Raw genomic sequence first — 23,406 nt, 5'->3', positions numbered from 1 at the left:
TTAGAGGTTTGATAGTACAGCTGAATAGTTTGGGACGACGCATTAGTTCGGATATACGTCGTTGTTTATACGTACGAATAAACTTATTAAAAATAATGGCTAGCCGTAAAAGATATTGTTTAAAGACTTGAAGTTAGCTAACGTAGCGTATGGGGAACCTGGTCATATGGGGAGCCTGGTCACTAAATTCAATCTCCTCACCTTGACCTTGTCCTACGCGCCACACAATCGACCATATCCAACTCCGACTCGCTCGAACTATTCTCTACTTCTTCGTCTTCTTCTAATTTATCTACTTCTTCAATTGGGAGCTTACGTGGCCGCCCACGCGGTCGTTTTGCCTTAGGTTTCTCTTCCGCCTCGCGAACGATTTTCAACACTTCCTCCGTACTAAACACAAATTCGCCCTGTAACTTGATTCTCTTCCCTTTGGTTCGTTTCTTGCGGGTTTGAAGCAACTCTTTACACGCTTGAAGCTCCTTCCGTAAAATAGTTAGCTCAGCATTCTGACTTTCGACCAGCTGGGTCATTCGCTTCGCATATCGCCGAGTTAGTGAAGCAGGGGATTCATTGCTTGCCAGAGCTGTATTAAAGACCGAATTTGCGTGCTTTAGTTCTGTTCCATCTGGAGGAGAGCTCTTAGGAATGGAGAGGTCTAGGTCCATGATATTAGTTGAGGTTTGAGGAGTACATGGCGGCTCAGGAGCTGGAAGTGGAGGGTATTTAACACTCGCCGAGGACTAAATGGAACCAAACCAGCTTCTTTCCAGCCACTTTGAATGTTCTGAGATGTAAGAGCTTTCTCTTAACCCTGACCCGATCGCCTCCCTATTAATTGACCTCTAGAACCGGCGTTTGTATACCTAGGTTCCTCCTACATAGGATACCCTAGTCGCGGACGTACCGCCCACCCTCACAGAGCGTGCTGCTATTCAGTTTCCAAATGGCCGTTACATCTGTCTAGTCATCCTTGCTATGGGACCGTCTTTTATCGTATACTTGAGGTGACACTGTAACCAGGATTGACTAGTAGGTTAACCCTGGTATTTTCAGAGCTTGAAGGCCAAGATCTGTTAAATGGAGGTGGCCTTTAAATAAAGATCTTAGTACTAGTTACTTAGAATTAACTAAGATTAGTCCTTAAGAGAATAATAATATTACTATTTATTTTATTTAAAATACCGGCGCCAGATTTTTTTTATTTTTTTTTATTTATTTAACTTAGTTAAGTTAACTATTTTTTTTGATAAAGTCGTCACAGGGCGATGCCACTTTCCGTTCACGCGGGGATTGTCTCGGCGTTTAATGGCCTAATCCATTAGTAAGCTGCTGGCAAGCTGAACAGAGATAGCCATGCGGCTCAGGGTTAGGAGGTTTTCTGGTGTGTGTACTCGGCGACTAAGCGCTCAAGGCCGAAGTCGTGGTCTTCCCTGATTAGGGCGGTGGCACTCTACGCATCTCACAGCAAGCCTCTCTTCTCAGCGCCCCCGGTATATCCGTTGACAACACTCAGCTCTACATATAAGCACACTCCAGTGGCATCTGGTTCCTCACTCGTCACAATTCCTCTCCTACGCCCCAGAATTTCTCCCTCCCGACTTTCACTCGTCAGTCGACATCTGCATTCGATGGCTCCTATTACTAAGCACTACGAGTACCTCGTTATTGGCGGTGGATCGGGAGGCCTCGCATCTGCCCGACGGGCTGCTGGTCGTTACGGCGTTTCTGCGGCTGTCATTGAGGGTTCCGGCCGTCTCGGCGGTACTTGCGTGAATGTTGGGTGAGTTCGCGGAGTCATCCGGACTGTTCGACAAGCATCTGACGCATTCTTAGTTGTGTTCCCAAGAAAATCATGTGGGCTGCTTCTGACACCGCAAAGCGAGTCAGCGAAGCGAAGTACTATGGAATGGACGTCGGAGAGGTCCCCGAATTCGACTGGCCTACTTTTGTTGAGAAGCGCGAGGCCTACATTCGTCGTCTGAACGGCATATACGAGCGAAATCTCCAGAAGGACAAAGTTGATTATATTTCTGGCTGGGCTCGTTTCGCCGGCGAGAACGGTGACAAGAAGGTCGAGGTTTCGCTCTTGTCAGGCGAGACAGCGTACTATACGGCGGACCATATTCTCCTCGCTGTAGGCGGTTACGCTACCGTTCCTCAGGACATTCCCGGTGCCCATTACGGTACGACGTCTGATGGCTTCTTCAAGATGACTGAGCAGCCTAAGCGTGTTGCAGTTGTCGGTGCTGGATATATTGGTGTGGAACTTGCTGGCGTGTTCAACGGCTTGGGCACCGAAACGCACTTCTTTATTCGCGGTGACACCGTCCTCAGACATTTCGACCCCATGATCCAGGAGGTTATTACCAACACGTATATCAAGCACGGTGTTAAGCTGCACAAGCAAGCCAAGGCCTTCGAGAAGGTCGTTAAGCTTCCGTCCGGAGCGTTAAATATTACTTATGAAGACATCGACGGCAAGTCCGAGGTCGAGGTCGACGCATTGATCTGGGCTATCGGCCGTGGTCCAAATAGTGTAGGTCTTAAGCTTGAAATCCCAGGTGTCGAGCTTGATAAGAAGAAGCAGATCGTTGTTGATGAGTACCAGAACACTAACGTGTCCGGTATTTATTCGGTTGGTGACGATATCGGCTGGTTGGAGCTCACTCCCGTTGCTATTGCTGCCGGCCGAAGACTGTCGGACAGGGTATTCGGTGGCCCTAAGTTCAAGGAATCCAAGCTCGACTATACCAATGTCCCAACCGTAGTTTTCGCGCATCCTGAGGTCGGCACCGTTGGGCTTACTGAGCCGGAAGCTCGACAGAAGTACGGCGAGGACAACGTCAAAGTTTACAACTCGAAGTTTGTCGGAATGTACTACGCCGTTTTCGACGAACAGGAAAAGAAGGAGAGCACGGTATATAAGTTGATCGTTACCGGTCCTGAAGAGAAGGTTGTCGGAATGCATATTGTTGGCGACGCCTCATCTGAGATTTTACAAGGTTTCGGTGTCGCGATCAAGATGGGCGCGACAAAGAAGGACTTTGACAATTGTGTCGCTATACATCCTACAAGTGCGGAGGAGTTGGTTACTTTGGTTTAGAGACTGTCAGATGAAGGAGATACAGATTGGATGGTAGGAAAACGAATGATGTGGAGGTAGACATGTACAAGTTAATTTTGTTATGTTGGTCTGAATGGTGTTGCGTAGGAACGACTACATAATGTAGATTCGTACATCAACATTATAATGCGTAAATATTAAATTCACCATTCCAGGTCTCTAAAAGTATTTTTTCTCTCTTGTTGTATTTACAGGATATGACAAAACGCGGTCCAGTCAATCCAATATCCAAAGAATGTAGTTCCTAAGTACACCAATTAAACTCGATCTAACAACACCATAATCAAACGCCTATTGCGACTCGCCATCTCCAGTCTATGTATTCCTCTCCCGCCGTTGCTCTAGTAGCGCTGCCGCTACTTCTTCCCTCCAGAGGTCGCCAACCGTTCTTCAGCTGCGTTAAACTCGTCAGCAAACTGCGACGCTTTCCACAAGAAAAGAAGGTTTGAAAAACACAAAATCTATCAAAGGAAACGCACCTTCCTTCTGCTTCTGTCTCATAATAGCGGCTTGCTCTTCGAGACGTTTTCTTGGATCACCGTCCATTTTCTTTTTTTGCTGGGCCGTCTTCTTCTGAGCTTTCTCGCGGTCCTTTTCGCGCTGATTTCCACGGGTCATTGTATATTATTTAATGAACTAATTGCTCTATTTGGTGCCTACTGAAATGTGCCGATGAATACGAAATGTTAGATCTCGGAAATTTGTGGAACCCTGTCGATTTTCTCCCGGGAGCAAGCACCTGAAGTGACCTCTCGTGCGGCTGAAGTCAAGATTTGCTGAAAATCGTTAACATGGATTATCGATTACAACTTTTGCTGGCTCCAACCCAAAACACAATTGCGTAATTATTTTGACGTAGGATTCAGGCCCAAAGACATGCCTAAATTGTCCAAATTCCACCAACGTAGAGCTCGACCTAGTTTAGCTGCTGCAGTTATCGTGATTATTCGTGACAATGAAAGCACTATACGTCGATAGCATCATCTCTCCCCGGGAGTTGTAGTGATACTGTAGACGCGACTCCATTGGGGTTTACCCCTGGACGCGTTCCTCGTGTAGCATCACAACTCGAATTTCAACTCAGCTCAGAACGCAGTGTAGACATATACGTCCACTCCCATTCTTTTGGTTCCTTCATGCTATCGCTTTAGTTGTTTAAAATTTGTCTATAATCAGACGGGTGATTGTGACACAACGTACGTTGTCGTGGCTTGTCCACGTTAATGGAGAGCTAACATGCGCAGATGGATACGGGATTCGAGCAGCCGGCTATCGGTCTGACAGAATCAACCGTCGCTCGAAGTAATGACCAAGTAAATACGGACATACTAATCGCTTATCTGCGGAATTTGTTGCAGGTTCTTCTAGGTGCCTCGCAGGATGACCTCAACAACTCAATATTTGCGGACACTTCCGACACAAAATCTAGGCTTACGGCCTTCGCTACTGATCCGAACCCAGTTGTGATCTTTGTGCTCAAGGAGCAAAGTTTGGAAGGGAACACCATGACGGAAGTAAACGGTACGCTCGTGCAAACGCGTTGTCCGGCGCAAATTGCTAATACGCCCCATAGTTTCCACATATTCTTATTCGATTAGACCGGATTTATCACCCTCCCGTACCCTGTCGTCCTTAGTAGCTATCATCAAACGACAGTCATCTATAGATACGGCCATGCCATTAGATATGCAACTCCAAATAGTGAACCTGCCGAGCAGTAATATCCCTGCCCACCAAGAAAGCCAGAGCGCTGAGGCTTCAACTACGTCTCCAAGCGAAATACTATACTCACTTGTCCACCTTGCAATCGGACCATATTTTGATGCCTTTGCCCGTGGAAAGGACAATTTCGGGAGTACGGGAGTGGGAAGTAATGGACTAGCGATTGAAGCTGATTCGAAGACCGGTACGTGCATTGCTGCGAGAAAATACAACACGGCTTATGCCTAACGGCCGGTGTAGGAATTCCGGCTGCGAAAAAGAGACTTGCGGAATTGGAGCTCTCTTTATTACATCTACAGCAAGACTATGAGATTCCGCAACTATCTCTCGCATTCCATCCAATTGTTCAGCAGGCGATAGATAAGGTTAGATGGTTTTGTTGAGAGTGATGGAGGGATGGTCCTAATGCAAGAAACAGGCCAACAGAATGAATACCACACCGACACTCGACATGATTCCAACTGAGCTACTTTCCGATTCGAAATTTCTCAACGCCCTGCAATCCAATGTGAATTCTTGGATTAAGTCAATTCAGTCCATCACGAAAATGACGCGTGACCCAGCCAATGGTACGGCCACTCAAGAGATCAACTTCTGGCTTTCTCTGGAAGCAGCACTCGAAGACATTGAGCGACAACTACAGTATGATGGTGTGACTCTGACATTAGAGGTTCTCAAACACGCGAAACGATTTCACGCTACGATCAGCTTCACTTCAGATACAGGGTTGAAAGAATCGATGGAGCTCGTGAAGAAGTATAACCTGTTGCTCCACGAATTCCCGATTGACGATCTACTCTCGGCGCCCACGTTACTGAGATTAAAGGAGGGAGTCGTGAATGTGTTTACTCATCTGAATAGAAAAATCAGGGTCTCGCCATATCCGATCCGGCGTGCGTTGCCCCTCGTGGAGGCTATATCCGGTGACTTAGACAATCAATTTCATGCACTGTTGAGCGGACGAAGATTAATGCACTTGGAATACGTGGAGTTTCAGAAAGTTGTATCAATAGCCGAAGACGTCTTTTCAACGTGGGACTACCAAATTAAAGAATTCACCAATGTAGCTCGCGAGGTCACACGAAAGCGTGCCGAAAAGTTCATACCGATTCGAATCCGGGCGCGACATGCAGCGACTCAAGAGCGGCTGGGGTACCTGAAGTCCTTTAGACAAGCGCATGAACAATTACAAGCCACTATCTCAACTGTTCTTGGTTCACAGAGTGCTCGTGGTGTTGGCAGCGTCAATGGTGCCAACGGAGTTGACCGACTGGGTGCTGTTGATGTGGTTGAAGATTTGACAGAGGCCTATTTGGCGTTGCGAGACGTTGATGTCCTTGATGTGTCACCAGGTACGAGTTTCTGCTCTGCATTGCTCTGTTGCGCGCTAATAGTTAATGTAGAAGGTACGGAGATCTGGATAGCTGCCGAAAATGCATATAATGAGCGCACATCCCGAATCGAAGACTCAATTATTGTAAAACTTCGTGACAGACTGGTCACGGCGAAAACGGCAAACGAAATGTTCCGTGTGTTTTCGCGCTTTAATGCGCTGTTTATTCGGCCCAAGATTAGAGGTGCTATTCAAGAGTACCAGGCGCAGCTGATAGATAACGTCAAAGCTGATATCCAGTCACTACATTCTCGGTTCGTTGATCAGTATCCCAACTCGGAATCTTACCAGATGGCTGCAGTACGAGATATCCCCCCAGTCTCTGGCGCAATCATATGGGTGAGACAGATTGAAAGGCAACTCAATCTGTATATGAAACGAGTGGAAGATGTGCTTGGAAGTGGTTGGGAGCTGTACTCTGAAGGCGAGAAACTACAAAACGAAAGCAACACATTCCGGAAGAAGTTAGATGCAAAGGCGGTATGTAACTTAGGCCGAAGGCCCCTATGTAACTTAGTACTGACTGGCATCAGATTTTCGAGTCGTGGCTTCGCGATGTCACAGAGCGGAAAATATCTGTCAGTGGGCGATTGTTTAACGTTGTGAGGAATCGATCGTCGGGGAATCGCCTGGAATTGTCAGTTAATTTCGATCCACAAGTGATCGCGTTGTTCAAGGAAGTTAGGAACCTCACATATTTAAAGTTTCAAGTGCCACATGCGATCAGCAGTGTGTCGAAGGATGCGAAACGAGTGTATCCGTATGCCATGAGTCTCATGAATACATTGCGGATATATACGCAAACTAGCATTGCGATCGAAGACTTGGGGGATGCCGGTATTTTGATGAATGAGCATCAGAACTCAGTGCAAGAACTCATTAAAGTGGGCATAAGGTTGAAATGGGAATCACTTGTACAAGCTTCTTACGACGTCAAATCTTTCTCGTACTTACCTGGTGAGACCTCAGTGTCGGGGCACGAAAGTCGACAGGTTCAATTTTTTAGAGAAATATCATCTGCAGTATCGGTTTTAGAGCGGAAAGTGAGCCTTTTGATCTCGATCAACGATGCCATTCAATCTAGTCTAGATAAGTTACGCTCTTGTGATTATGACTATAAGGTACTTAATCAGGCATTGGAATCTATGCAAGACTCGGTAAGTTGCACAACTCTGGCGTGAATAGCTCCCGTATCTGACATCTTCAGGTTGACAAATTGAATCTCGAGAATTTCTCGAACCTGCAATATTTTGTTCAGAAGATTAACAATGAAACTCGCGACATTTTGCTAGCCCGACTTCGCGTTGCCACTATGGACTGGGTTGACAATTTCAAGAAAGCTGATATGTCGTCTAACTCTTCGGCTTCTCTAAATTCTCCGCCGATTAGTCTTGAGCTTACAATAACGAACCAAACGATTTCAATGTCGCCGCCACTAGAACATGCTCGAGCGACATGGTATGCGGAGTTGCACGAATGCATCGGTGTTGTGTGTCGCCTACAGAGACTGAGCTCATCCCGATACGAGGTTAAAGTTGACGCTGATCCGAATGCTGCATCGTACGCCATGTTTAATGAATTGGTAGGCTCTTTCGCAGTAACGATTTGTGACTAGGTTGCTGACTGTAGGAATAGCCTAGCTTGGCGCTTGACGAACTTGAAATCGCGTACACGATAATTGAACGGAAATTAGTTGACGTGCGCGCGTACACATCTAAATGGTTCCAATTTCAGTCGCTCTGGGATCTTCAACCTGAAAAAGTCTACGCAATGCTTGGCGTGGATCTTAGTAAATGGGTGCAGATTCTGCAGGATATTCGGAAAGTCCGCGCCACGTTTGACACGGCTGAGAAGTCTCAAGATTTTGGCAATATCATAGTCGATTATGAGCAAGTACAGGCTCGAATCAACGCCAAGTACGATACGTGGCAACACGACATTTTGGTTCGATTTGCAGAGATCTTAAATAGGAATATTCAAGACACTTATTTTGACCTTGAGAAGACGAGGAAAGAGTTGGAAGTTCAGACATTTGACATGACATCAACGAAACGTGCGGTCGCGTTCGTCGCCATCGTGCAATCTGCAAAGGCAAAGGTTGAGCCTTGGGAAGAGTGCATTGAGACGTTCCGAACTGGGCAAATTACTCTGTCGAGGAATAGATTCCAATTTCCGACCGAGTGGATTTTCATTGATCAGGTCGACGGCGAGTGGGCGGCGTTCAAAGAGATTTTGCTGCGGAAGTCTAAAATTGTTGTGGAACAGCTCGGTAAGTTCCACTCTAATGACCTTTGTTACCATGGGTCAAACTTGGGCTTTGTTAGACTGACATTGAAGTAGATACCCTTAGGACGAAGATTTTTGTGGAGCATAAGCTTGTTTTGGACCAGGTTAACAGAGCTGTAAATGACTGGAATTCAGAGAAGCCTGTTACTGGAACAATCGCTCCCGAAGTGGCCTTTGTCACGCTTGAAAAGTTCGACAGGCGACTCACTAATCTGAAGAACGACCAAGACCTAATATTGAGTGCGAAAGAAGCGCTCGAGATTGAGCTACCGGTGAACAATGCACTTGGAGCTTCTATCCAGGAAGTTCAAGACTTTAAGTCTGTGTGGTCTGCATTGAGCGCAGTTTGGGGATCACTGAATGATTTGCGTGATACCCCTTGGGCTAGTGTTGTACCGCGAAAAGTCAAACAGAATATCGACGAGCTGATTAATATGACGAAGGAAATGCCAACTCGGATGAGGCAGTACTCGTCGTTTGAGTATGTCCAACGTATTCTTCGCCAATTTTTGAGAAGTGGGCTTTTGTTGTCGGACCTGAAATCTGAGGTGATGAGAGAACGTCATTGGGAAAAGTTGTACAAGGCTCTATGCCCCAAGGGCCATATTCATTTGGCATCGATGACTTTGGGCAATGTCTGGGACTTGAACATTGTAGGCAATGAAGGAATTATTCGCGACATCTTGTCTCAAGCTCGAGGTGAGATGGCACTGGAAGAGTATTTGAAGCAGGTGTGTACCTGGTCATTGAAGTTTCGCATTGTGGAGATTTACTGACGAAGATATAGGTTCGAGAAACATGGGCGGCCTATTCTCTTGACTTAGTCAATTACCAGAACAAATGCCGGCTGATTCGAGGCTGGGACGCCCTGCTTGAGAAGTGTACAGAGCAAATGAACTCTCTGGCTGCAATGCATCATTCCCCGTATTTCAAGCAATTTGAGGAAGAAGCAATGTCTTGGGAAGACAAGCTCAGCAGAATCAGTTCTCTATTCGATAGCTGGATTGACGTGCAGCGCCAGTGGGTGTATCTTGAAGGCATCTTTAGTGGCAATACGGAGATTAAGAATTTGTTGCCCGTCGAATCATCGCGCTTTCATAATGTGAACGCGGAGTTCTCGGCACTTATGCGGAAGGTCGCGAAGACGCCAAACGTGTTAGAAGTATTGAATATTTCTGACGTCAGACTCTCGCTAGACCGTCTTGCAGATTTGCTGTCGAAAGTCCAGAAAGCACTGGGCGAGTATTTGGAACGAGAGAGAGTGCATTTCCCGAGATACTACTTTGTCGGTGATGAGGATCTGCTGGAAATCATTGGGAACGCCAAGGATACCACTCGAATCCAGAAGCATTTGAAAAAAATGTTCGCTGGTATCACAGGGTTGGTAGTTGATGAGGAGAATTCTGCGATAACGGGATTCACGTCCCGAGAAGGCGAAGTAGTAAATCTGAAGGAAGCTATTTCGCTAATTAAGGTTTCTAAGGTGAATGAATGGCTTGAACAATTGGAGACTTCGATGCGGGAAACATTAGCATCATATTTGTCAGATGCAGTGCGGGAGTATCGGATTGTGTTTGGGCATAAGTTACTGACTCCAGAGCAACTAATCTCCTGGATTCAGAAGTATCCTGCACAGGTGACAGTGGTAGCCTCCCAAGTTATATGGACCGAGTCAACGGAAAGGACGCTAGATACGGAGGCTTCCAAGCTCTCTGAGATAATTAATCAGGAAAACGTGCTCTTAGAGTTGCTTGCGTCTATTGTTCTTCAGGAGCTCAATAGAATCGATCGCAAGAAATGTGAAGGTCTGATCACTGAGCTCGTCCATCAGCGCATCGTGATTCAGAAATTACTATTTCAGAAAGCCGCGTCCACGGATGATTACGCTTGGCTCTCGACAATGAGATTTCATTATTCAGAACAGAAAGATCTTGTGGAACGAGTGCTAGTGCAAATGGGCTCCGCCTCTTTCCAGTACGGATTTGAGTATCTTGGCATTCCGGATAGATTGGTGCAGACACCTCTGACGGATAAGTGTTTCCTTACCTTGACGGGGGCATTAGAGCAAAGCTTTGGTGGGTCGCCATTTGGACCAGCTGGAACAGGTACGTTAGTGCGTTCGTTTTGTCGTTTTTGTGAAATCTAACGTCTTGTCTCGAAGGCAAAACGGAAACAGTGAAAGCGTTAGGCGTACAGCTTGGACGATTTGTTCTCGTATTCAATTGCGACGATACATTCAACTTCCAATCCATGGGCAGAATATTCCTTGGAATTTGTCAAGTTGGAGCATGGGGTTGTTTTGATGAGTTTAACCGTTTGGACGAAAACATTCTTAGCGCAGTTTCTTCACAGATTCAGAGCATCCAGTTAGGGCTAAGAGCTCTAAAATTCAACGGACAGGATAAGGTCGAGCTTATCGGGAAAGAGTTTATCATAAACAAGGATACCGGTAGGGTCAAACTGTTTGCAGCGGGATTAGTAATCTGACTATGATTTAGGTATCTTTATTACTATGAATCCTGGATACGCTGGTCGATCACATTTACCTGATAATCTCAAGAAGCTCTTCCGCAGCATTTCAATGTCGCGCCCCGACAAGGAGCTGATTGCCGAAGTTATTCTTTACGCTCAGGGCTTCATCACTGCTGGAGATTTATCCGTCAAAATCGTTCCATTCTTTGAGAACCTGATTGCGCGGCTTTCTAAACAACCACATTACGACTTTGGTCTTCGTGCCTTGAGGAGTGTGCTTGTCACTTCAGGAGAGCTAAAGCGGAGACAGAGTCTCCAGTTGGCTGATGATGACAGCCTTAAACGAAAAGAAGATGAGATGATTCTGCAAAGCATTCACGAGACAATTGCGCCAAAACTAGTTGGCGAGGATTCGCAAATTTTCATTAAGTATGCACAATACATGTAAGTGAATTACGAACATACTCACACTTCATACAGGATAGAGGAGGATGTATTCCCAGGCGTCGAATACATACCGGAAGATTTAGCAGAACTTGAGAAATGGATCTTGACAATTTCATCAGGCAATGGTCTGATAGCCGGCGATAAATGGTTAACAAAATCGCTTCAGTTATATCAGATTCAGAATATTCATCATGGTGTCATGATGGTTGGTGAGTCTGGTTGTGGTAAATCCTCTACATGGCGGATCCTTCTCCGCGCTCTCCACGAACTCGATGGCAAAGAAGGGGTGTTCCATATTATCGATTCGAAGGTGCTGTCAAAGGAGAATCTATACGGTAATCTCGACACCACCACCCGTGAATGGACCGATGGATTATTCACGGGTATATTGCGAAAAATCAATGACGATCTTCGAGGTGAAAGTATGAAACGTCATTGGATAGTATTTGATGGCGATGTGGACCCCGAATGGGCGGAGAATTTAAATAGGTAATGCACGTTCTACGTGACAAGACGACACAGTGCTAATGCGGTCTAGTGTTCTTGACGACAACAAGATTCTGACACTCCCAAACGGCGAACGACTTTCATTACCCTCCAACGTACGCATATTCTTCGAGGTTGATAGTATGAAATATGCAACGATGGCTACCGTTAGTCGCTGCGGTATGGTGTGGTATGGCAGCGATATAGTATCAAGTCGTATGCTTGTCCAGTCCTATATTATCAAAATCCGCACGACGAAGTTTGAAGAGGGCGAAGACATTTTTGCCATAACCGGGACCGTACCTGACACTTCTAGCGATCGTACGGTAGAAGCTATCGCGGATCAGCTTGAGAGAAGTCTTCTTCGTGAGTATTGGCTAGACGAAGTATTGGAAGAAGCCACCAATTACAATCATATCATGGAGTTTACTGCTACCAGAGTGCTTCATACTTTGTTCTCCTTGATGAACTCGTCGGCTCTCAAGATTATCGAATATGACTCCCAGCACCCTGATTTCACTCTAAGCAAAGATCAGAGAGAGACCTTCTTGATAAAGAAACTACTTGTGAATCTCATTTGGAGTTGCGTTGGCGACTGTCCACTCTCTGAACGCCAAGTTTTCGCGCAGTATCTTTGTCACCTGGAGTTATTCGCCGTGCTGGACTTGCCGATTGATGATTCAATTCTGGACTATGATACGTCGCTACCCCTCGCCAATTGGGTGTCATGGCAATCTCACGTACCAAGGATCGACTTTGATCCTCATATGGTCACGAAAACCGATGTCGTCGTTCCCACAGTTGATACAGTCCGCCATGAAGCGCTCTTACAATCCTGTCTCCAAGACAAGCGAGCTATGATTCTCTGTGGCCCTCCGGGTTCTGGAAAAACCATGAGTCTCTTCAACACTCTTCGGAAATTCGCCAATATGGAAGTGGCCGGTCTTAATTTCTCGAATGCAACTAGTCCGGAACTTGTAATAAAGACCATTGAACAATATTGTGAATATAGAAAGACTCACAATGGTATCGTCTTGTCGCCCAGTCAGGTCGGCCGTCGACTTACTATATTTTGTGACGAGATCAATCTTCCGGCACCAGATAAGTACGGCACTCAACATGTTATCTTCTTTTTGCGGCAGTTGATTGAACACAACGGATTTTGGAGGGCTTCTGATAGGTCGTGGGTTTCGTTGGAGAGGATCCAATTTATCGGAGCTTGCAATCCCCCAACAGATGCGGGAAGAGCTGCATTGGGACTACGATTTCTCCGCCATACGTCACTTATTATGATCGACTATCCTGGACAATTGTCACTCAATCAAATTTATGGCACATTCAACGCAGCTGTCCTGAAAAGTGTACCTTCACTACGAGGATATTGCGATGCTCTGACGTCCGCGATGGTCGACTTGTACACTAGCTCCCAGAAGAGATTCACAGCGAAGAAGCAAAGTCATTATGTGTATAGCCCAAGGGAGCTCACACGCTGGGTCCGCGGAATCCATGAGTCAATACAGCCATTGGAATCGATTTCCTTAGAAGGTTTAGTCAGAATCTGGGCGCATGAGGCGAAGCGGTTGTTTGCAGATCGGTTAATAACGGAGGACGAGAAGGAGTGGACAGAGAATGAAATCCGAGAGGTTGTCCGACAACGATTTTTGGGCATAAACGAGTTTGAAGCACTTGAGGGTCCGATGCTGTTTTCCAATTGGCTTTCGAAAAACTACGTTCCGATAGGTCTGGAAGAGTTGAGGGAGTTTACAAGCGCTCGATTGAAGACATTCTGTGAAGAAGAGCTCGATGTGCCGTTGGTTTTATTTGACGACGCACTGGATCATATTTTGAGAATTGATAGAGTGTTTAGACAGCCTCAAGGCCATCTGATTTTAATTGGACTTAGTGGAAGTGGGAAGGTAGGTTGTTCTCCGCTTATTGTGGTTTAGGGTTATTAACATTAAGTAGACTACATTAACGCGATTTGTTGCCTGGCTGAATGGCCTTCGAGTTTTCCAGATCAACGTGCATAAGAAATATTCCGCAGAAGATTTTGACGATGACCTTCGAGAAGTCCTCCGCAGTGCTGGATCTAAGGGTCAGAAAGTCTGTTTCATTCTTGATGAATCGAATATGCTGGATTCGGCATTTCTCGAGCGCATGAATACTCTCCTTGCCAATGCCGAAGTCCCGGGCCTCTTCGAAGGAGACGACTTTAATAGTTTGCTAGCAGCATGTCGTGATGGAGCCAGACAGCAAGGTTTAATCCTCGATTCCCAGGAAGAGCTTTACAGTTGGTTCCGCGGACAAGTTATTCGCAATCTTCATGTCGTATTTACCATGAATCCTCCAAAGGATGGACTATCGTCAAGAGCGACGACCTCTCCGGCGTTGTTCAACAGATGTGTATTGAACTGGATGGGCGATTGGTCAGATTCTGCGTTATACCAGGTTGGACTTGAGCTTACTCAATCCTTGGACCTTGAAAATCCTTCGTATGTACCTCCAGGGAATATAGACCTCGCATATCGGGGCCTACCATGGCCTCCATCTCACAGGCAGGCAGTTGTGAACAGTTTGATTCATGTTCATATGTCCATGAAGGCATTGAATGAGAGACTTGCCATCCAACAGCGCAAGGTGAATTACGCCACGCCACGGCATTTCCTCGATGTCCTCGCTCAATTTGGGAAGATTTTCAACGAAAAGCGTGGTGAGCTAGAAGAGCAACAGCGACATCTCAATGTTGGTCTTGAGAAATTACAGGATACTGTGGAGAAAGTTCGTCATCTTAGAACTGGATTGGCGGAAAAGCAGGAGCAACTCCAAAAAAAGAGCTCGCAGGCGAACGATAAACTCCAACAGATGGTTTTTGATCAAAAAGAAACCGAACAGAGGCGTGCTGAATCACTGAAAATCCAAGAGGATCTTGCTTTTAAGGAACAAGAGATTGCGGCGCGACAGGAAATCGTGATGAACGACTTGGCCAAAGCTGAGCCTGCTGTTATAGAGGCCCAGCAAAGTGTCAGCAATATAAAGAAGCAGCATTTAACGGAAGTACGATCTATGACAAACCCACCCGAAGCTGTTAAAATGGCGATGGAAGCTGTTTGTACGTTATTGGGTCACAAGGTTGACAGTTGGCGAACTGTGCAGTCTATCATTCGACGTGATGACTTCATCTCGAATATTGTTAATTTCAATACTGATCGCCAGATGACTAGAGCATTGAGGAACAAAATGCAGTCCGAGTATCTCAGTCGGCCCAACTTCAACTTCGAGACGGTCAATCGTGCCAGTAAGGCGTGTGGTCCGCTAACGCTGTGGCTTGAGGCACAGGTTAATTATTCACTTATACTGGAGAGGATAGGGCCACTGCGTGAAGAGGTGGCGGAACTCACTGAAAATGCAGAGAAGACAAAATTACGGGTGGAGGAAATGACCACGGTTATTGAAGGGTTGGAGAGAAGCATAGAGCGCTATAAGGAGGAGTACGCAGTATTGATTAGTGAAGTGCAACAGATCAAAGGCGAGATGGCTAAGGTAGAGTTCAAGGTAGATAGAAGTGTGAAGCTACTGTCGAGTTTGTCAGCTGAGAGAGAAAGGTGGAGGATAGAGAGCAAGACTTTCGAGGATCAGACAAATACTCTGGCCGGTGATTCTCTACTGGCGGCGGCCCTAGTTGTCTACGGGGGGTTCTTTGATCAGCAATATCGAAAGCAGATGATGCAAGATTGGCAAGAATATCTCAGACAGTCAAACATCACCTTCAAATTGCACAATCCAGTATCTGAGTATTTGTCATCAATGGCCGACAAAGACAGATGGCATAATAACTCACTTCCGACGGGGGATCTATACGAGGAGAATGCCATTATGCTAGAGAGGTTTAATAGGTATCCGCTTATTATTGATCCAACCGGTCGGACGGTGGAATTCTTGCGCCAGCAGCATTCCCATCGCGGACTCATTGTTACGAGCTTCTTAGATGACGCATTTGTGAAGCAGTTAGAGAGCGCACTGAGGTTTGGAAATGCTCTTCTCATCAATGATGCCGAACACTTCAATCCTATTCTGAACCACGTCCTTAATAAGGAATATCAGCGTGTCGGAGGTAGGGTGTTGATTCACCTGGGTCGGCAGGAGATTGATTTTTCGCCAAATTTTAAGCTCTACCTCTGCACGCGTGATCCTTCGGCAGTGTTTGAGCCCGACGTTTGTAGCAGAATGACATTTGTCAATTTTACTGTGACTCGAAGTAATTTGCTTGCACAGTCTTTGAACGAGCTACTCAAAGTTTTGAGGCCTGACGTCGACCGTAAACGCGCCAACTTGATCAAACTTCGCCGGGACTTCATAGTGCATTTACGACAGCTAGAACGAAGTCTCTTGCAAGCTCTGAATGATTCGCAAGGAAATATTTTGGACGATGACAGTGTCATCAATACTCTCGAAAGTCTGAAAATTCAAGCCGCGGATATCTCTCACAAAATGGAGGAAACCGACGGGGTTATGACTAAAATCGATGAGATTGCTGCTCAATATTATCCTGTTGCAGAGTCAAGCAGTACGATATACGCGACTCTAGAACTATTATCAAATTTGAACCGATACTATCAGTTCTCGCTTGAATTCTTTCAGTCCATCTTCATATCCGTGCTGAATTCGACCAGAGACATTAATGAATCCCATCTGAACCAGAAATTGGACGATATATTGTTCAGACTGAATGCGGAAGCGTACAAGCGCACTGCACAGGCGCTGCATCATTCGGACTTACTGATACTAGCCTCGTTCTTTGCGTATGGCAAGCTGAAAAATGGCGACATTTCGATCATTGAGGAGCTGTTCAACAAGGAGCGACAATATGTGGACTTGTCAGTAGACAGCTACGAGTTGCCGGACCTGATCGCGCATGTACAATCGTCTTCATTGTTTGCTGGCTATGGAATATTTGACGAGAAGTCTTTTAACGCGTTCATGAGCGAGGAATCAAGCTCCATGGGTATGTTCACTTAGGCGCCATATTTGTGGATGAAGCGCTAATACGCTGTGTAGATTTTGATCGCCAACTCTGCAGAATCCTACTTATGAAACTTGTCAGGTCGGATCAATACGTCGAAACCACCCACTCGTTTGTCGCTGAGGCATTTGGTGACAGGTTCTTTGCAGATATTACAGAGGATCTTTCTCATTCCGTCATGAAAGAAGTGTCAGCAGCGACACCAATCGCGATATGCTCTGTTCCTGGGTACGACGCAAGCTACAAAATCGAGAATCTTGTCAAGACGCATGGCATAAAGTGTGTGTCAGTCGCAATGGGCTCTGAAGAAAGTATTGCTGCAGCGGATCGTGCAATTGCAGAAGGTGCTCAGAGAGGATTTTGGGTGCTGCTTAAGAACGTCCACTTGGCAACGGGTTGGCTTGATTTGCTTGAGAAGCGTGTCCGCGTGTTACGAGTCGAACCGGAATTTAGATTGTTCCTGTCACTAGAAACAACAGCTAGTGTGCCGACTAATCTCCTCCGAACTTCAAGAATCATGATGTTTGAGCCCCCTCCTGGAATCCGTGCTAATATGAAAGACATGTTTGGTAGTATTGATAAGAACGAGATTTCACTGGACCCTGTCGAGCGCGCCAGGATATATTTCATTTTTGGCTGGTTCCACGCCATTGTACGGGAGCGTCTGCGTTACGGTTCCGTCGGATGGAAGAAATTGTATGACTTCAACGACGCCGACTTCGATTTTGGAAGATATACTATTGACACATGGCTTGCTATGGCAACCGGGGGCAGATCAAACGTCCCACCTGATCGCATTCCATGGGTTGCTATTAAATCGTTACTAGAGGACACTGTTTATGGTGGTAAAGTCGACGATGAGACAGATTTAGCGAATATGCGCGAGCTCGTGGAGCATGTGTTCACTCCAAAGGTGTTCGAATGGGACTACGAGATTGCTAGCGGACCTCCGAAATTACTGGTGCCTGAGGGCAGCAAGGTCGATAATTTTTTTGAATGGATTGAGGCGTTGCCAGAAGAAGAACCGGCAACGTGGCTTGGATTGCCGGCAGGCACAGTGAAGTTATGATAGATTGATATAATGCTATTTTGTACATATTAGATTAATGGCGTTAAACAGGAGGATTATTGCATCTACTCTACGGACTTTAATTAATGTATCATATGATAGTATAGTAGTATAGAAATAAGGACAAGTACGTGCTGGGGAATGTCAGACTCCTTGGAGAACAACAGAACCACTAGAGGCCGTTTCGACTCTCGGCCATGCGTAGTGCAAGTAGCCCTGCCAATTGCATCAACCAAAACACACACGATGTTGTCAATATTAAACAATACGACCGCACCACCACAAATGCTCAAACGGCTCGCAGAACAACGCCTATCCCCTGCTTACTGTCCACGTATAGTAAACTCCCATCTTTATGTCTAACATACCATTCTCATCGAGATAGTCCTTAGCCTCTTGGGCAACAATTTGCTCAACGTTTTCTTTCAACTGTGCCCTCTCGACATTGTCCAAAGCTGTGATATAGCTCTTGGTCTCCCAGAGCGGGTACACGGCCTCAGGAGGCGTCTTATAGCTCCAATATTTCTTCTCCACCTTAAGTGGTGTCTCGAACAGCTCCGCTGCCTCGTTCATATCAAACACGTTCTGCCAGTTCATCCGCCTGAACTGAGGCAAATGCACGTCAAATGCCCAGCATAATTCCGCAACCTTTCGCTGCCAAGGAGAGTTGTGTTCTATCTCAGGCTCAAAATTCCAGATCAACGCAAGTGCTCCGGTGCCGGGCTTAAGCACTCGGCGGAATTCCCGCAGTGCAGATATGTCCGCGAACCAATGGAACGCTTGGGCTATGAATATTGCATCCAGCGAGCTATCGGGGCATGGAATGTCGTAACTGCTGCCCTTGTACGCGGGGATCCCAGGGAAATTGGACCTGAACGTCTCTAGCATGCCGTCTGAGATCTCGACCGCGGACAAATCAAAGTTGAATTTGTTAAGCAGGGCTGTGAATTTTCCGGTGCCGCTTGCAAGGTCAATCACTTTTGCCTTCGACGGAAGGTTAAGATGAGATACCAGCGAGTCGACAGCTGGTTGATAATGAGTAGGTCGATATTTGTCATAAAGCGCGTGGTTTGTGTTAAATGAGTTGAGAGAGGTCGGATGGACTTCTGTCCCTGATGATGCGGAAGTGGAGCTCATTCTTGTCAAGACCAGCGACTGCCCAGCCAACCGGGCCAGTGTAGAGCGAAGACTCGGGACGATGGACGCCATTGGATGCTGTCAACCGACGTAGCGATTGCTCGAGAGATGTTCTAAATGGAACGGCTTGCAGCTAAAGCTTTGATGGCGGGACGAGGTGTCGTCCTTAAGAGCTGGAAGTATTCTAGACAATGGCACGTATTATTGCGAACAGGTCGCCGACAATGCACCTCGCAAATGCACCGTATAATACCGACAACTCCTAGTTCCGTATGAATTCTAGCCTGCGAGACATTCGAACTCGCTATTGAAAGCTTAAATCGATTGCGACCTACAAGCCATTTGTGAGCTTTGCAAGTAATTTATCACCAAAAATGCAGCAAATGCACTCTCCTCTTCAATTTCTAAGAATGTTCAATTCTGAAAGGGATTGGCTCTTCGAACTGCCATCGCAAATCCAGTCATATAGGCATATTCAGGAGCTTTACACGGTCATGTATCCGCTTCCTTTTGTAAAGATAACGGTTGTTAACGTTTACACTATATTCCAGCTTATGCGCCACCCGTTGCGCGGCTTCAACCCTAGCTGGTAAATGCGTCTATCTGCTGCTTCTATATATTTGCCGCCAGGGCATTATCAGATTGCGCGGTTGGACGCGCGCCTTGTGTATATCTCACGCTGCGCAAAACAACTCAAAGGAGACAAGGATTGCTCTTCGATGTTTGCGGTAAAGCCACATCGAGATACTTGTCGGCGAAGTTTATGTGAGATAGTTTGGTCCGACAACTGCAGTGCGGATATGGTGCCATTCTTGGTCTAGGTGTTCAGCTGTACAGTTAGTCTACAGGCTTCGCATTGCGCCAAGCGATGGCCATATTTACCTACTTTAGCACATTCTTGAGTTGAGCGACGCGGAAAATAATGACGGGACGGTATTATCTCCAGGGTTTCGTACCTCTATTGACAAACATCGCCCGATGCGACAGGGGGAAGCGCGATTTGGGGCGTTTGCTGATATATTCAACCCCCAAGCATGAGCCTGGCTTCAGTTGCTGTTTTTACATCCTTTCTGTGCCTGTTTGACTTTTTCGATGCTTACATGATCTGAAATGATACATAGTTTCTTATTCAGCCGTACGAGCCATAATTATGACTTCCTCCATCGACGCAAACAGTCCAGTCATTGATGATCCACCACAAGATGAGCGGCCACTTCAGCTAGCAGACCCTCGATGGCCACCTAGTGTGGCACACAGCGATTATTTCCGCACACACGCAGAGAACTCACATGTCCCGCCGGGCTCGCCGGACGCGGAAAGCACTCGTATTGTGAGAATCCACCGCGACTATGTGTGTGCGCGCGAGAGCAACACTCCCGCTTTCACACCCCAGTTTCCTGGATACCCGTTATCCGTGTTTATGACCGAGATAGAGTTTCTGGATTTAATACATGAAGTCAATGATCAGCTGGACCAGGCATTTTATCCGCTGTCGCCGGGAAATGTGATTGACGGGTGTATTGGCGTTCTCACATGCTCGCTGTGCGAGTTCATGTACACGTCGCACCATAAACGAAAGGTCTCGGAGTTGGAGAGCTTTGTAGAAAGATTGAACAAGGAAGTGTACAAAGTGCGAGGGATTAAGGTTATTTCGCCAATGCAGACGGCCTACCTGTCGTTAGATATTCAAGTGCCGTATCCGTTTGTTCGACCGCACGGAGGGACGATATAATTTCGGTTGAGAAACGTACGCCATAGATGATTTATTATTCTAGCTGTGGAGAGGATATACCGACAACCATTCTCCCAAAGTAAGCAGCCAAATTTCAGGGAGTGAGCATAGCCGGCCGTGTCTGTACGGTCCGATAATCAAAGAAGGGTTTGGAGACAGAGCTAGGGTTTAAGCCGCATTTTGTTGTTCTGCCAATAACATTGCCACATAACTCCGAGAAATAACTAATGCACTTAAATCAGTCGATTCTCAGGAAAACCATGTGATAGGAGTCGGAAATACTGCGGCAAATTTGCGCAATGGGAATATATGTGGCTGATACTGATTTAAATCGTCCGGGACCGTATGTCGTTCGTCGATCGATCTGATAAGACAAATAATTTTTCGGAGTTTAGTCTGTAGACATTCCGGGGTCTCGGTCGGCCGCGGCGTCTTATTATCGTTAGTCACCGTCCCGGCCTCTACGCTCGGTCTGCCCATTCTACGAATTCTCTGGCTCTGAGAGTATTGTATTCTTTCAGTGACTCGGCTTCGGCCATCACCAGTATAGGAATCGTTATCAGGCCATTAGCGCCGCTCGTTACTGACGCTCGCTCCGATCAATAATCTAGTGGGTTCAAAGGGTGGGAAGCTAGTAGAAGTGTTCAATCGCCTCCACCATTCTAGCATAATATCTCCACAATCAGCATGACGCCGATTCTCTCGAAAGCACGATCCTCTCACGGCACGCCGGAGCTAGCGCTCGGTATGTGCTTCGATTCGCGCTCAGAGCTCCAAGAGCTCCTCAAGACCCTGGCCGTACGTGACAACTGGGAGTTCGTTTGCGTGAAGTCCAACTCGTCGCGATATACGGTGCGCTGCAAAGACCACTCTTGTCCATGGTACCTCCATTCGTCACGGCCAAAGTCGATGGGACCGGAATATGACGCAGAAGGACGTACGCCGCCGTTTATTGTGACCGTGTATCGTGACCAGCACAGTTGCTTGAAGGTACACAACGGCAACAGTGTTGCGTCGTCAAATTGGATTGCTCGGAGGATTGTTGCGCGGATATTGGCTGATCCTGTTTTTTCGCCGAACGATATTATTACGCATATGCGGGTGGCACACAGCGTCACAATTTCGTACAAGCAGGCGTGGCGGGCGCGAGAGGCAGCGCTCCAACTTCTTCGCTCGCGGCCGCCGTGCTGGTTATTAAGCGACAATCTTTTCAAATTCTGCGAGAACTTGTCGAGTAAGGATGTGCGTGGACGAGCAGTGATGGAGATCAGAGACGAGTTGGGAAGGGGTGCGCTGTTGCCGGATCCATCCGAGTGCAATTTTCGCCGTATGTTTTGGGCATACGGAGGAGCTTTAAATGGCGTGCTCTCATGCCGACGGGTTATTGCGCTTGGAAGGATCGAGAAGCTTGGCGAGGACAGTGCTTGCATGCTCGTTGCCACGACCCGGGACGCCGAAGATCGACAGGTTCCGGTAGCATTCGCGATCGTGAAGCAGGTCCACGAAGCATCATGGACATGGTTTTTAGAGCTGTTCCGAGAGAGTTTGATTAAATGCATATGCGCGACAAGGAAAGGTTACATGTCGGTGCAAGATATTTGCGACTTTGTTCGCGGAATCACATTTGTTTCGGACTTCCGGTACGGTGTTCACAATGCGGTGGCGACCGTCTTTCCAGACAGCGTCACCCAACACGCAGTGTGTCTACGGTTTCTGTACTACTTTGTCTGTCGTCATTATGGCGATTCGCATGCAGAAATCGTCATGCATGCTGCCAGAGCGTATACGCAAGCAGAATTCGATCGTATCCTAGACACACTGCCGACGCGCGATCGAGAATGGATATTCGACTGCTGGCACCCGTCGCTGTGGGCTGAATCCAAGTTCTGTGGTCGCAGGTATGGAATCATGGACGCGAACATGACCCGGCTTTTTGCAGAATGGGACTTTGTACCTGCTGATACGCGCGCGATCTTGCATACGAAGGATTTTATCCGGTCGCAGTCGCCGACGAATGAGGCCGAGTCCGGGCTAATGGAGTGTCCTCGGATTAATGTGCCATCGGATCAGTTTTTGCAGCAGCTGACGACTGGGTTGTCGAATTTGTTTATACGGCGGCTTGAGCGTGCGAAGAGGCTACAGGCCGATCGGCAGGGAATTTCTACGTATGCTACCGAGGCTGTCTGTGAGGCGCAGCGACGGGTTAAAGGTCGATCTGTGAGAATAGACAGATTTCTAATTGGTGACTGTAATATTTGGCGTGTCAGATTCGGCAGTGAGGTTCCGGATATGTCAGCAATAGATGGTGCGAGGCAGGATTTGTTGGACGTCGAGCGCGAGCGCCTTGAGCCACGAGGGAAGGTTGAGACAGTCGCCACAGCGACAGAGATGGCGAATGAATACGTAGTCGATCTGAATCTAAACCACTGCACCTGCATGGCATGGACAAAGACAGGACTGCCGTGTGATCACGCGATTGCGGTGTTACAGATGCTCTACAACAGGAGTGCTAATGGTG

At 46.9% G+C, this 23,406-nt stretch overlaps 5 protein-coding genes across 5 annotated transcripts; 3 read left to right on the top strand and 2 right to left on the bottom strand.

Annotated features, from left to right (window-relative positions):
- The first annotated feature begins 1,452 nt into the window (after positions 1–1,452).
- POJ06DRAFT_217471 (uncharacterized protein) lies at positions 1,453–3,259 on the top strand. Its single transcript, XM_056185559.1, has 2 exons — positions 1,453–1,780; positions 1,834–3,259. The coding sequence occupies exons 1-2, from the start codon at positions 1,629–1,631 to the stop codon at positions 3,101–3,103; spliced, it is 1,422 nt and encodes a 473-aa protein (XP_056047303.1). The 5' UTR covers positions 1,453–1,628; the 3' UTR covers positions 3,104–3,259.
- On the bottom strand, positions 3,260–4,090 carry POJ06DRAFT_242990 (uncharacterized protein). Its single transcript, XM_056186288.1, has one exon. The coding sequence runs from the start codon at positions 3,740–3,742 to the stop codon at positions 3,533–3,535; it is 210 nt and encodes a 69-aa protein (XP_056047302.1). The 5' UTR covers positions 3,743–4,090; the 3' UTR covers positions 3,260–3,532.
- A 113-nt stretch (positions 4,091–4,203) lies between these two features.
- On the top strand, positions 4,204–18,175 carry POJ06DRAFT_284861 (dynein heavy chain, N-terminal region 1-domain-containing protein). Its single transcript, XM_056190181.1, has 17 exons — positions 4,204–4,320; positions 4,369–4,645; positions 4,698–5,030; positions 5,087–5,211; positions 5,265–6,198; positions 6,250–6,719; positions 6,773–7,396; positions 7,447–7,821; positions 7,875–8,508; positions 8,580–9,256; positions 9,313–10,630; positions 10,687–10,974; positions 11,024–11,426; positions 11,478–11,933; positions 11,983–13,846; positions 13,896–16,932; positions 16,986–18,175. The coding sequence occupies exons 2-17, from the start codon at positions 4,369–4,371 to the stop codon at positions 18,017–18,019; spliced, it is 12,849 nt and encodes a 4,282-aa protein (XP_056047301.1). The 5' UTR covers positions 4,204–4,320; the 3' UTR covers positions 18,020–18,175.
- On the bottom strand, positions 18,176–19,489 carry POJ06DRAFT_8317 (S-adenosyl-L-methionine-dependent methyltransferase). The gene has a single exon (XM_056191630.1). The coding sequence runs from the start codon at positions 19,226–19,228 to the stop codon at positions 18,332–18,334; it is 897 nt and encodes a 298-aa protein (XP_056047300.1). The 5' UTR covers positions 19,229–19,489; the 3' UTR covers positions 18,176–18,331.
- Positions 19,490–20,142: 653 nt separating this feature from the next.
- On the top strand, positions 20,143–21,013 carry POJ06DRAFT_8319 (Golgin subfamily A member 7/ERF4 family-domain-containing protein). The gene has a single exon (XM_056191631.1). The coding sequence runs from the start codon at positions 20,307–20,309 to the stop codon at positions 20,886–20,888; it is 582 nt and encodes a 193-aa protein (XP_056047299.1). The 5' UTR covers positions 20,143–20,306; the 3' UTR covers positions 20,889–21,013.
- The last annotated feature ends 2,393 nt before the right edge of the window (positions 21,014–23,406 follow it).

The sequence above is a fragment of the Lipomyces tetrasporus genome, assembly GCF_029532465.1.
Source record: "Lipomyces tetrasporus strain NRRL Y-64009 chromosome Unknown POJ06scaffold_1, whole genome shotgun sequence".
Lineage (NCBI taxonomy): Eukaryota > Fungi > Ascomycota > Lipomycetes > Lipomycetales > Lipomycetaceae > Lipomyces > Lipomyces tetrasporus.
This window is presented reverse-complemented; position numbering and strand designations above follow the sequence as displayed.

What these genes read in the sequence shown, in the direction of transcription:
- POJ06DRAFT_284861 (XM_056190181.1), top strand. Translation starts at nt 4,369, where the DNA reads ATGGATACGGGATTCGAGCAGCCGGCTATCGGTCTGACAGAATCAACC. An exon ending in AGAAGTTAGATGCAAAGGCG is followed by an intron (nt 6,720 to 6,772) that starts GTATGTAACTTA and finishes GACTGGCATCAG; the next exon opens with ATTTTCGAGTCGTGGCTTCG. An exon ending in AATTGTTGTGGAACAGCTCG is followed by an intron (nt 8,509 to 8,579) that starts GTAAGTTCCACT and finishes ACATTGAAGTAG; the next exon opens with ATACCCTTAGGACGAAGATT.
- POJ06DRAFT_217471 (XM_056185559.1), top strand. Translation starts at nt 1,629, where the DNA reads ATGGCTCCTATTACTAAGCACTACGAGTACCTCGTTATTGGCGGTGGA. An exon ending in GGTACTTGCGTGAATGTTGG is followed by an intron (nt 1,781 to 1,833) that starts GTGAGTTCGCGG and finishes ACGCATTCTTAG; the next exon opens with TTGTGTTCCCAAGAAAATCA.
- POJ06DRAFT_242990 (XM_056186288.1), bottom strand. Translation starts at nt 3,742, where the DNA reads ATGACCCGTGGAAATCAGCGCGAAAAGGACCGCGAGAAAGCTCAGAAG.
- POJ06DRAFT_8319 (XM_056191631.1), top strand. Translation starts at nt 20,307, where the DNA reads ATGACTTCCTCCATCGACGCAAACAGTCCAGTCATTGATGATCCACCA.
- POJ06DRAFT_8317 (XM_056191630.1), bottom strand. Translation starts at nt 19,228, where the DNA reads ATGGCGTCCATCGTCCCGAGTCTTCGCTCTACACTGGCCCGGTTGGCT.